The sequence below is a fragment of the Felis catus genome, chromosome B3, assembly GCF_018350175.1.
Source record: "Felis catus isolate Fca126 chromosome B3, F.catus_Fca126_mat1.0, whole genome shotgun sequence".
NCBI classification, from domain to species: domain Eukaryota; kingdom Metazoa; phylum Chordata; class Mammalia; order Carnivora; family Felidae; genus Felis; species Felis catus.
The window spans coordinates 50,597,587-50,611,562 of NC_058373.1; the positions used below are offsets into that span (position 1 = coordinate 50,597,587).

At 35.9% G+C, this 13,976-nt stretch overlaps 1 protein-coding gene across 7 annotated transcripts in view; it reads left to right on the plus strand.

Annotated features, from left to right (window-relative positions):
• Positions 1-13,976, plus strand: part of WDR72 (WD repeat domain 72) — a 230,900-nt gene that overhangs the window by 30,185 nt on the left and 186,739 nt on the right. For 6 of the 7 annotated variants that reach the window (XM_023255333.2, XM_023255335.2, XM_023255334.2 and 3 more), the window contains exons 3-9: positions 267-373; positions 6,232-6,310; positions 7,467-7,641; positions 8,300-8,376; positions 9,461-9,580; positions 10,431-10,576; positions 10,959-11,055. In XM_023255333.2, coding sequence (XP_023111101.2) covers positions 267-373; positions 6,232-6,310; positions 7,467-7,641; positions 8,300-8,376; positions 9,461-9,580; positions 10,431-10,576; positions 10,959-11,055 — 801 coding nt within the window. Of the gene's footprint in view, positions 1-266; positions 374-5,113; positions 5,316-6,231; positions 6,311-7,466; positions 7,642-8,299; positions 8,377-9,460; positions 9,581-10,430; positions 10,577-10,958; positions 11,056-13,976 lie in introns of those variants that run through there. The other variant, XM_045059292.1, reaches the window with a different exon arrangement.

Consider the following 13,976-nt stretch of genomic DNA (forward strand, 5'->3'; position numbering starts at 1 on the left):
CCTCTCTCACTGTGCCAACCCCAATTGTGCGCTCTCTCTCTCTCTCTCTCTTTCTCTCTTTTTCTCAAAAATAAATAAACATTAAAAAATAGATTTTTTTTTTATTCTGTGGATTTTCATGTGGCATAAATCAGTTTTCCTAAAACGTATGTAGAGCAAAAACATAACAGGATTTTCTAATCAGAATTATGAATAGTCACATAAAATGATGTTTATATTCTTAAGAAGTTTACAACTGTTTAAAAGCTTACTCTGATCATTTTCAGATTTCAGCTAAAGAACTTCTGTTTGGTCATTCGGCTTCTGTAACATGTTTGGCAAAAGCGAGGGACTTCTCTAAACAGCCCTATGTCGTTAGTGCTGCTGAAAATGGGTATGTAAGATGTGTGCAACTTTGTAACCATCTGTATTCTCTCTACCTTTTAAAACCAATTAATGGGGTACAGAATTCGGGAGTTGAAGGAAATCTTAGTGATTATCATGTTCTTTTTACATATAGGAAAATTTTGATCTTGAATGGTAATTTGTGTCATGATCCCAAGGAATGTGATCAGTACTATGTTTCCCAATTTAATACTCTTTTTTTTCTGGATTAAGATCAGAATAAACACCCCAACTTGTGTATCAGGCCTTGTGGCAGTCTCCCTGTGTAAAAGATACTGGCAAATGCCACCTGTTATAGAATCTGAAAATGGAAAGGCCTGGGTGCTTGTCTTTTTTCAAGTTGTAACTCACTTTGAGCTCTTAAGCAAACTATCCAAGCCTTCATAGTTTTGTACAACAACTCAATAGTTATACTCCTTATGTAATACACTCGTCTGATATCATTATAGAAGAAACAGAAGAGAGGACTCAGTGGTAAGTGGGATGATGGGGAAAAGGGGAAATAGACTGTGATTTGGGTGCAGTTTCATGGAAGCAAGCTTTATTCCAATGAAATAGAACTAAGCTGTAAGAGAAAAGCCTCACTGATGGAAGATCTACTGGGCTCAGCTGATGAGTTATTTGCCAAAGTAAACCCAGGAATGCAGAATCGATTCAGCATGCATTTGTGAATCAGGGATTGGATTACAGGTTGAAACAAGAGAAACCCCTCCTTTTTGTTTTTAATCTGAGAAGAAATTACATGGCTCTGAATTCTGAGAACGAAAAGAATAATGAGTGTCCACCTTGTAGAAACTTAATAGTTTAACAAAATGCTAGTGAAACAGATATCAAAGCTGTTCTCATAGCTTATAGCAAAGACATAATTGTTAAACCTAGAGAGATTGAACTTTGGATGAGGCTAAAGTGAAATGCACTGGTACATTCTTTTTTAACAATTGCTAGTAGCTTTCATATGCTAGGACTCCCATTCCCAGTCTAGAGAATTTGGGAGATGGCAATTTTTTATTTTTCCGAGTCTACTTGGAGAATTGAGAAAATTAATAGCTAAATAAGAAATAGCTCTGGAAAGTAATTGAGTTCCAGCTTGAGGTTTTTGCCCATAGTAATCTAGCTCCAAAAAAGAAACTAAGGTTAATGGGCATATTCTTGATGATAGATGAATTTAGCTGTATGACCCTGCAAATATGATTATTAAAGAGCCAAAGAGTCTGGTTTGGTCTTTCTTTTCCAAGATGATTTGAATTTTCTAGAATTCTGTTCCTTCAAGTTGCAAAACTTAGCCTGCATCTGTGAGATACTTTTTAGGCAGTATCTATATTTCAGCTATTGCATACTTAGCAAATCTTGGTTTAATCTGCTGGAAGTTATTAGTGTACTAGGCTTGGTTCATTATGCCCCAAACAATGACTTTAGCTTTGAGTAGACTTGGGAATGACTGTGGACTTAGCATTTCTGCTTCCAAGTTGATCAAAGAGGCACAAAAGTGCTTTGACTCAGTATTTCATTTTTCCCCCAAAGTATGATGTCATCAATAGGCATAAATCCTAAGATTCAGGAATCCCAATGAATCCCAGGATACATGAAAGGAAATAGATACCTGGAGGCCTGATGTTGAAACAGACAATGCCAGAGAATGCCAGAGAAAAAGAAAATCCTGAAAGGAGTTAGTGGGAAAAAGCAGATTTATAAAGGAATGTAATTAAGCTGACTTCTCAACAGTAAAATGGAAACTAGACAGCAGTGAAATATCTTCAAAAAGCTGAGAGAAAATAACTGCCAACTTAGAATTGTATCTCTAGTGAAAATGTCTTTTAAAAAATAAAGTCACAATAGGTATTTAAGACAAATGTTAAGCATTTATTAAATATTTAAGTAATTAGTACTTAAGTATCTAAGTATTAATAAGTATTAATATAATGCTAACTATTTAAGTAAGTATTTAAGACAAATACTAATGTTCACTGCCCATAGACCCTCTATAAGCACCAGAATTATAAATGACATTCTTCAGTAAGAAACACAATGATTTCATACAGAAGAGCTGAGATGGAAGAAGGAATATTGAACAAAACCAGCAACGTTTTAGAAAATGCAAATAAATATAGATTAGAAGACAATAATGTTTATATATACCTCCCACCCCCCACCGCCATATATGCACACAATCTATAAATATGTCAATTCTAGTCAACAATCACATAGGATAGTGTAGTGATCAGATTCCACATGTTCTTGTTCTAGAGGTGGGTAAAGATGTTGAATAACTTTAGGCTTTAAGCTAGATGTACAAAAAAAAAAAAAAAAAGCTAGATGTACATATTTCCAGGGTAGCTGCTAAAAGAACAGATAGAAGAAATCAAAATAAAAGAAATAGAATACAGAACTTCCAATTTGGAAAAGAAAAATAATGTTATTTAATCCAAAGGAGACAAAATAAATGGGGCAAATAGAAAGCACAGAATAATGTAGTTGAGATAAATCTGACTAAAACCATAATCTCAATTGAGACCGAGCCCTCTAGTTAAATCACATAGATGGTCATACAATTTAAAAGACAAAAACAGCATAAGGACATAGAAAGGTTAAAAGTAAATGGATGGAAAAAAGATTTACCAGATGAATAATGACCAAAATGTTGATATTTGCTATGTAAATATTTTATGTTAATAAATACATGTAGTTAATAAAACCTTAAGGCAAAAAAAGCCTTGGCATTGATAAAGGGGGTTATTACTTATTAAAAAAATTTTTAATCACAAGCGAGAAGTAAGAAAGTTGGGCAAGTACCCAGTCTTAGAGTCTTCCAGGGCAGTGCTTCTCCAACCTGAGCTTGCAGTAGGACCACTTACAGAGCTGGTTTAAGTAACAGACTTCTGGCCCCACTTCCAGAGATATGGGTTCAGTAGGTCCAGGCTAAGGTTCAAGAACTTGCATTTCTAAGACGTTTCCTGGACAATGCTGATGCTGCTTGTTCAGAGAACACATCTGGTATAGTGAGTACTGAACATGGGGGCAGTGAGAGAAAGTGTGATGTCAAGAATGACTTGGGAAACTCATTGGTGATGATACCATTCACTGAGAATAGAAAACTAAGGCAGGCAGATGTTTTGCTTCATTGTGAATATGAAGAGTGTGAAGTCTTGCAAGTCATTTAGGTACAGACATCTAATAGCCAGTTGTGTATGGAAATGTAGAGCTCAGTGAATTGGTCTGGGATTCCAACATCATATGGGTGCTACCTGAAGTGATGGGAGTAGATAATTCACCCAGAGAGAGTGCGAAATGTGAGATGGTAAGAAAGCCTAAGACAAAACTAAGGGAAACCAGCATTCCAGAAGCAGAATGGAACCTGAGAATGCCAATGAAACCCTAAAAGTATCATGGAAGATAAAAGAGAGTTTGAAGAACATAAGGGACTTGGATTCAAGATGGCAAACCATGTTTGTCTCCTCTCCCTCTAGATGTTTTATTAAAATTATAATCATAACAACTTTATAGGCAAATAAATATAAGAATAAGCATGGACCAAAGAAAATAGTCTATTTCTGAAAGTAGAACAGTGGATATAAGAGTGGTGACTGATCTGCTTATCCACTGGATGAATTTTTATTGAGCTGCTGAGGTAGAGATACAGATTGAGTAAAAAGGGGGGGGGGGCTTTTCTTAAGGAAATCAGTGGGAATTTAACAATTTTCTAATTTTATATGTTGCAGATACTTTCCTCTGTGTTCCTCTTTTAACTGAAATTTAAAAAATCAAAAATTTAAAAATTTTGGCAATTGTTAAACAATTTTTTTGAGTTAAGCTTCCTTTTTAATTGAAGATGATTTAATCTGTGTAGAAACTTTGGTAACAGTATTTCAAAAGGAAAAGAAGAATGTACATTTTAACAGTTAATTTTCCTGTGTTCTTATTAAATATGTAACTTGTACTGTTCCACCTAAAATGTCAATGCTATTTTTGAAACACAACACATTTGCTTTCTTTTCTTAAAAAGAACTGCTAAGCATAAGAGTCAATTTTTGCTTTGTGGTATTTTTGTATATATATTTTCTTACTTTAAGAAAGAAAATAAGATAATAAGCAAACAAATAGAGAAAACATTAGAATCCAAGAGAAACATTGGTATCATGGAGAGAGCTTTTACTGATACAGGCTCCAACCTTGGAAAATGGGATTTTATTAGCATGGCTTGATGTCTGGGTCCTAGCCCCAGTATTTTTAAAAAGTTCCCTGATAACTCTCATGTATAGCCAGTTGAGAACCACTGGTTTAGAGATAGCCTTATCTAGAAACAGATTAATGACCAGGAGCTTTGCAAAACCAACATGTGGGGACTCCAACACAGAGCCATGGAATTAGAATCTCTATGGATAATTTTTGAAATATGCACAGGCGATGTACAGCTAGAGTTGAGAACCATGTTAATAAACTCTAATTCCTTATGAAGCTAAACTTTTATATTAATAGTGACTTAAAGTTCTATTTATTTTTATCTTTGACACTTTTTTTACCTTTGAGATATATTATTTCAATTTCTACCTTTTTTCCTAGTTTTATTTCACACACACACACACACACACACACACACACACACACACGTGTGCACATTTTCCCTTTGTTTTATTGAGTTGCATGAGTTTTCATATTGCCTCAAATCCTTTTTGGAATACGTTTGGATATAAACAGAGAGAAAAAACTATGAATATTTTGTTTTTATGTCTAGAACATCATTTCTCAGCTTCAGTACTAAGGACATTTTGGAGCACCGGGAGAATTCTTTGTTGTGGGGCCCTCCTGTGCATTGCTGGATATTTAGCAGCATTCCTGGCCTTTCCCCACTAGATGCCAGTAGTGTGTTCCTGGTTGTGACAACCAAAAATCTCTTATCATTGTCGGATGTCCTTTGGGAGACAAAATCGCCCCAGGTAGAGAACCACTGATTTAAAGATTGATTTCCAGTGTTTGGCCAGAAAAACAAAAAGGCTGGCAAACACCAAATGCATCTAGCATTTACTATGATTAATTCGTATCTTTTGCTTCTTAATAGCAGCTTCTCCCTTAGAGCTAATAAAGCTATCCTTAATTTTTTCATGGAAAGTTTTGCTTATGTGATGGAAGTGTGAAAACTGAAGAATATTACCAAACAACTCTAAAGCAGCCATTCTGGTTTTTGTGAACTGAAATCACATAGATTTAAATTGCCCTATACTTGGATGCATTTTATCACTGTGTTTCCTAATGGTATGTACATCTTTGTAACATATATGCAACCAAGTCAGAGTTTTGTAAACAATTAGAATTTTCTAAACATGCAGCAGCAAGTGTGATTTCAGCATTTCAGGATAAGCAAAGAAATAAACCATTATCAATTATAGACCAAATATAGCCTCTTGGTGGCACTGTTTATTTTTATAAAAATGATACCTCGGCTCCAGAAGATGCAGCCCTTGATGCGTTATGCTTTTCAGAATATGTAGTTTAAGTTCAGTGAAATAAACCATTTTCAAGAGGATGCAGTTTCCATGGAAAGATTGTTGTACTGTCACTCTAACAGACTGTGATAGCTGTATCCACACAATTTGTTTTAGGTCAGGTTGGTGCTAAGGTAAGGTCTGTAGGCTGGCGGCAGGGTGTAATTACCCAAACAAAAAGACACAGATACAGTATGTCATCCCTGCTAATGACCACAACATTTTCTTGCTCAGTAATCTGTAACAAAAAGCCACATAAACGATCAGGTTGCATTTAAGTGCAGCACTACAGAAAAACTTGGTGGCACAAAAATTATTTCAGCCAATTGACTGGAAATGACAGAGAATAATACCAAGTTATCTCTGCTAGGGAGATGTGTGTTTGGAATGTCACGAACGGACAGCGTGTGGAGAAGGCCACGCTTCCTTACAGGCACACTGCAATCTGTGTAAGTACATTCAGTCCCTTCAGAACATTTCTGGATTCTACAATCCCTTTAGAGCATTTTCTAGGCACATATTTACAGAAATGTCTTTGGGGGGGGGATATTCTTTTCTTTAATTTTTCTTTTGTTCCTGAAATAGAACACTGTCAGTTATCATCTGTTATTTTGGCATTTTCCCCCCAAAGTTAACTATTCAAGAATTGTTTTCCTGATTCTTCCTTTATTTTTGTGTCTTTCTAACATAGGTACATTTGAAAGACAGTTTGTTTTTCTTAGTTACACTCCAAACACACACACACACACACACACACACACACACACACACACACACACACAGATACACACGTAGAAAGATGCGGTTTTAATGACAAATTATTTTATAAAGCAAAAAAGGTTTTCTTGTCTTTAATTTTAACTATTTTTAGGTGGATAGGTTCTTAATTTCTGAATTTCTTATTTAGGAAAAGAGAGCAAAAGGTATAGCCATACCTTTTATGGCTATACCTTTATTTCCCAGTATTTAAAAGAGATTTTACCTTTTGGTAGATGGACTCCCAGCATACAGGTCAGGCAGTTGCATTATACCAATGGTGCTGACAGTGTTTTTTAATGTTTTACTCATTGCTTTTAGCATTGAGGACTTGCACTGCAATATTCACAAACTCCTTTGTGGTGCCAAAATCTTAATAGTGAGAGAGTCTTTCTGGAGTAGAATGTGTTACTCAATCTTTGATAAAAGCTGTTCTCAAAACTTACTTGGCACTAGAATTCCTCACACACTCTTCAAACACGTTTGTTTCTTATTAACATGAAGCAGTGTTGCCAGTAGAACCTGATTTTTGTTGCTGTCTATTTCTACATAGCATTCTAGAAATAAAACAATTGTGAACTTTCTATGATTGGAGTAAGAGTCATTCTTCCTAAAAAGATCCCACTTTCTCAGGAAAAATACTGAAATACAAAGGAGACTCAAGCCCCAAATCAATACTTTAGCAATGTGGAATCATTGAACTAAAAGAAACTTAACTTGCTATTCATTCAAGTAAATAGCTTCATTGAATAGATGATAAAACTAAAATCAGAGGAGTCTTCACCATGGCCCAAATTCTGTTAATTGCTAGTGATAATTAAACTCTTGCTTTGAATTCCATTTCCATAGTATTACCACTGCTCCTTCCGGATGACAGGGGAAGGCTGGCTTTTGTGTTGTGGAGAATATCAAGATGTTCTTATCATCGATGCTAAAAGTTTGGCTGTTATTCACACTTTTATATCATCTCAGTCTCCTGATTGGATCAACTGCCTGTGCATTGTACACTCCATGAGAATTCAAGGTAATAGTTGGGTCTTACAGAACACTAAGAGAATGCATATAAAAAGATCACTTTTGAACTATGTGTTGAGCTACTGGGCAAGAGCTCAGAATACTTATTTATGTTTACCTGTTGGTGGGGATAGTTCTCTAAGCCAAATCAAAAAACTGACAACACCCAAGCCAATGGTTCAAGTCGTTAGAAAGTCAGCAAGAGGTCAAGATGAAATGAAAAGAGGAGACCGTGTTTCCATGACCCAGTTCATCGGTACATTTCAGGAGTGACAAGCAGGCATTTGTGGTGGATTAGCAAGACGCTTGGAACTTTTGCTTTGCTGTGTCTTCTGGATGTAGTAAAGAAGATAATTCGATTTCTGTAATGAGGGAAGGTTGGCTCCTTACTTATTTCTGAAATAAGAAGATGGAATGTTGACAACATAATCATTTGCAATGTGGCTCTGCTTTTAGTGGCTCTCTATTACATGGGGGTCATTTTGACATTTTGAAACAAACTTAAAATGTGATCTAAAGTGTTTATTTTTTATCAGAAAAATAACCCTAAAGTTGAATATGTTCCACCTACGTAACCCTATATAATCCTTAAATGACTGTGAAATGATCTCTACAGCAACCACTTATAACAGTGGTCAACTTTTATGTGACCTTTCTTGTTTTTACAGAAGATTCTCTCTTGGTGGTATCAGTAGCTGGTGAGCTCAAAGTATGGGATCTCTCTTCATCTATCAACAGCATTCAGGTTGGTTTGTGAAACTCTATTCTTTATTCTCCAATTTCAAGCATATTTATTGGTTTTTTAAAATTAATTATAAAGGTGTTACCTGCTCATTGTTAAGAGTTCAAATAATGTAGAAGTATATAAATTTTACCTCTGTGTACTCCCCCCATCACTCCTCTAATTGATAACAATTAGACTGTATCCTTCCAACCTGTTCTCAGGGCATATACAAATGTTTTTATGGGCACGTGCGTGTACACACCCACACCCACACCCACACCCACGCACACACACACACACACACACATTGATTACATTTTAATAAAAATAAAGTCCATCATAGAAGAATATCTTTCTGACCCTTACAGCAGAAAGAACCCCTTTCTTCTGAGTGTATGTGAGCAGTGGCAGGAAGATGACTGTGAACAGCTGGGGTCACATGCACTGGGAGTCGAGTATATTCACCTGTTCCTGCATCAGGCTACAATTTGAGGTGGTGGACAAAAAAACAGTCATATTCTATATGCTGACGATAAAATTGTTTCAGCTGCCCCATGCTCTGAGCTCTCCTTTGGAATTTCTTGGAAATTCCTAGAGGAAGCCTAGGAATTGTGTTGCCATAATGAGCCCAAGAAACACACACCAGCATCATTAGAAACTTACTGTGAATATGGTATTCTAGATGTTCTGTGTTGGCCATGCTTTTGTTTTTTCAAAGTACTTATTCATTTTTCTTTTTTAGCAGTTAAGGTACTGCAGTTGTTTTTTTTTAATATGTTACTTTTTTTGTTTTGTCTTTCCACCACATCTGAAAATGAGAAACTTATTCCTATCTTTACATTCTCAGCATCCAGCACAGTGCCCCACAGAATGCTTGTAGGAATGATTATATATGAGGAATCCTTTAAGCCAAGTGGGTTTCCTGTTCATGGTTTCTCTTGTGAAGTGATTTCTTAGTTCAGGGAACTCAAAAGGAAACTGGGGTAGTTGTGTTTTGTTTTTTGTTTTTTATAAAAATGATCTGATCTACTTCAGGTGTACAGCAGAGCAAGTCATGTATAAATTACCTAGAACCGGCACTAAAGTGTTCTCATTCCTTCTGAAGGAAAAACAAGATGTCTACGAGAAGGAATCCAAATTTCTCGACTCCCTGAACTGCCGGGCAATACGATTTTGCACATATACGGAGAGACTTTTATTGGTGGTATTTTCTAAATGTTGGAAGGTATTATAAAAATGACACGATAAATTGAATTAGTTGTCTTTTATGACCCATTTGTATCAATTTTCCTCTGCCTGCACTCAGCTGTTTTGCTTCTCAGGATATTATATATATAAAGTAGATCCCAATTTTATTAGTAACAGACCATGACAATAATGAGCATTTATCTCTGGATTACTTTAAAAATTTGATGCCTGAACTTTAAAATTAAAAAGCAAACTAAACCCTTTCATCTACATACATTGATTTTATTTATAGGCTTTGTTCCTTTTCTGCATAGTTGCTATATTCATTTTTAGAGAATCTACTTTCTTATGAGTATATTCACTGATCTCTCCATCAAGAAAGAAGAGCTAAGTTATTATCATTTGATAGCATCTCTTTTTCTTTAATGTTTCATATAACTGGCCCAGCTAACAAAACTACAGTATCTTACTTATATGTTGATACTATATTTTTGAACAAAAATATAAAATATGTAGTGTATCAAAAGGTTTCTGCTGTGTAAACTTTTTGTGTAACAAATTTTTAAAAGTTGAAGTTGGACTACCATATAGAAGGAATAAAATAACATATAAATTTTGGGATTTTTGGCTTCTGTGCTTAATGGGCACATTCTGGAATGGTATAAAGTTTATTCATTAAACCTACCTTAGGATAAATGAAAAAAATAAGTACTAGTAAAAAATTATCTTGGCGCATGAGTACAGTGTGTCCTGTTATTAATATTTAATATATTGTTGCATTAACACTGCCATCTAAATAGTCTTGATAAGCATAATTTATCTTTCATCTCATTGACAGATTAGATTAGAAGCTTTTGTTAATGTACATCATTAATTTTGTATTTTAGGTTTATGACTATTGTGATTTTTCCCTTCTGCGGACCGAAGTTAGCAGAAGTGGGCAGTTTTTTGCTGGGGGAGAGGTGCTTGCTGCTCACAGAATCATCATCTGGACAGAAGATGGTCACAGTTTTATCTATCAGCTGCTGAACAGGTGGGCTCAGATGGGAGCGGCATACAAAACATTCAGGTAGAAAATGAACTTTGGGAGGTTTATTATGGAAAAATCCCTGCATGCTGCCCATGATCAAAAACCAGAACAAAACAACTTTGGCACTAGAAGATTTACTCTGGGCTTGGGAGGCTTCAGCCTTTGTATGAAACAGCAGGGGATGAAGGAATGAGATTAACCATGTATAACTTGTACAGCTGGTGCTGGGTTTTCAAAAAGTCACTTGTAATTATTAACCCAACAATTTCTAACTAGAGTTTAGAAACTTGAATGGTACCATCCGGCTTTTGAAAGTGGGAGGAGGAAAAAAACGAATAAAGAACCTCAAAGTTCTCAACTCTGCTTTTTATTTTTCACCATGCAGTGGGCTTTCAAAAAGCATATACCCTGCTGATGGAAGAGTGCTTAAAGAGACCATTTATCCTCATTTACTGTGCTCTACTTCTGTGCAGGAAAATAAGGTAATGCAAGGAGAGAGTGACTGCCTCAAAGCTGCTTCACTCTGCGTCTTAGATAAGTGTTGCTTTGTCTGTAACAGAGAGTCAGACTTGAAAAAATTGAATGGAAGAATCACATGAAGTTGTCAACGAGAAAATCAAATCTAATTGTTAATGGGTACTGAAGAGAAAACTTTGCCTTCGAAAAATATATATTTTAAAGCTGGAGTAACTAAATGATATATACTTGTTATAGAAAAATTATGAAAGTTAAAATTAAAATTAAAAGTTAAAAGTGGAGGAACTAAAATTCATAATTTTGCCACCATAAATATTCACAAGGAATATATTTTATGTATTTACTTATTTTAATGGGAAAATTTTCAAATATTTAAAAAGTTTCAAGAATAGTACAATGATCACTCACCTACCCTCCATCATCTACCTCCACTCATCTACCAATTGTCAACATTTTGCCATATTCATTCTCTCTCACTCTCTCGCCCCCACCCCGCACCTTGCCACACACACATATTGTTCACTGACCCTTTGGAAAAATGGTTTGATATGAAGTTATTAACATTTTGATGTGTCTACTCCAGTTTTTAAATTTTATCAAATGGTTTATATCCTGCTTTTTTAATCTCAATATTATCGTTTTCGCATATGTTTAGCTATTCTTCTGAATAAATTTTCTTGGTAAAACAAGTATAATTGTGAGTCCTGGCAGACTTGAGGATATAATTGTGTGTTTTTACTTGACTGAATTTTATCTTTACACTCTATGAAGTCTGATCATTTAAAGTTGTTTTATTTTAGTAGTGCTAACCAAAATGAGGTTTGTTCTTGCTGTTATGATTGTTAACCTGTGGACTTAGTCATCCGTTAATTATCCAAGGAGGTATTTCATGGAGAATAAGGACTTTGGATTACTGACGTGTCAACCAAGGAAACGTTATTTTTTTACGGACTGATGGTTTGCTTAATTTCGCAGTTTAGCCACTGGAGAACCTATAGTTCTGTAATTGTACCTTTAACATATCTATAGGGTTTTGTTGCAAAAACTTGATTAAAAAACTGCAAGCCCAAAATTAGAACTCTAAGTGCCACTGGGGCACAGGCAAACTTCAGAATTGTGGCATCAAACACTATTTCTAAAGTCATCTGTGAGTGGCAATGGAGTCTTGCTTCACTGTTGATTATAAGAGCAGTAGTGTGGCTTACTTAGAAAAGCATTTTTAGTTATTTTGTAAAGGACCTGCCTGCCCATTCTTTCCTTTAGCACCAGAATGCACTTTTTACAAAGCAGTTTTCCCCAAAAGCTAAAATGTGGGTAGTATCCTTTAAGATCTTCTAGTCGATTGCACATATTGGTGCTGAAGAAAAACACAGCAATTGCAAATTAACTTAAAAAAAAATACTAACCTTAGGGGAAGCCACCTTATTTTGTTCCTCAAAATATGAAGACATAGATCTATGGATCATCTATCAATAATTTTTAAGTATTCTTTTTTTTTTTAAGTTTATTTTTGAGAGAGAGAAAGAGGACACATGCTATTGAGGGAAGGGGAGAGAGAGAGGGAAAATCTGAAGCAGGCTCCAAGCTGTCAGCACAGAGCCTGACGCAGGGCTCAAACTCACGAACCACGAGATCATGACCTGAGCTGGAGGTGGCTGCTTAACCGACTGAGCCACCCAGATGCCCTGCAACAATTCTTGTTTAGACAACGACAGTTATTTATCTCAAACGTGGGAAATACTAGGAAGCCAGTGAAATATGAATAGAATAATCGGAAGCTTAAAGAAGCTAGTCTACCCACCCTCACACTCTTGCTTGCCCTTTGTCCAGCCAGAAGTTAAAGTCTGACATTGTTTTCCTTATTCAAAACATCGCCAATATTCACTAACTATAAGATTTCTTAATCGCTCCTGAAGTTTGAAGGTAACATTTTGATGGGGTGGGAGATAAGTTTGATAAGTACAAGGTGCTTAGAAAAGGGTATTCTATAAATATGTAGTATTAAGTAGACTCTTCTTTTGGAATGGCACCAATAGACATAAATCTCAGTGTGTAACAGTAACATGTTCCCACAGTTACCATTTGTGATGTTCAGAATATATCTGCTGATGGAGTTGTAGTAGCAAAATGAGACTCGCCCTTCCTTTCAGTAGCTTCGTAAGAGTCTCCCAAGGTTCTAATGACAGCTGATGATCACTGAGGCCTGTGGCAGGGGTCCTGGTTGTTGAGATAAGGTACTGGCTTTCAGAGTCTTAGCTGTGGAGTAACTCTGCAGTGCTGAGTTAAGGGGTAGTTGAGGCAGAGATAGCCTGAAGATTGCATATAAGGAATTTGGGTGCATGAACTAAGAGTAATAACGATGATGCTGATGGGTAATTTTTTTTTTAGTCCTTGTTATTATCAAATATACACACTCCTCCATTTACATGCATTCCCACCATGGCCTCACTTTGCAAATCATGTTCAGAAAGGTTAATTCCTAGGGTTTGAACCTGGGAAGTTTGGCCCAAGTCTGGCAGTTGGACTTTGGAGCAAGTTTCTCAGTTGTTCCGAAAAGTGGATAATAAGAATGGTTCATAGGTACTGAGTATGTGCCAAATGCAGGGCACCATTCTAAGCACCTCACCTTTATCAATTCATTAATCCTGACAGCAATCCTATAGAGTAGGTGTTTTTACTGGACTTCTTTCACATTTAGGGAAAATGAGACACAGAGAGGTTAAGTAAATTGTCTAAATCAAGTAATTGGTGCTTTTAATAGAGTTAGTATGTGCTAAAACCAGAAGTTGAACCCAGGCAGTTAACTCAAGAGCATTTGCTGGGTTTTTTTGTTGTTTTTGGTTTTGGTTTTTTAATGCTTAATTTATTTTGAGAGAGAGAAAGAGAGAGGGAGCAGGGGAGGGGCAGGGAGAGAGGGAGAGGGAGG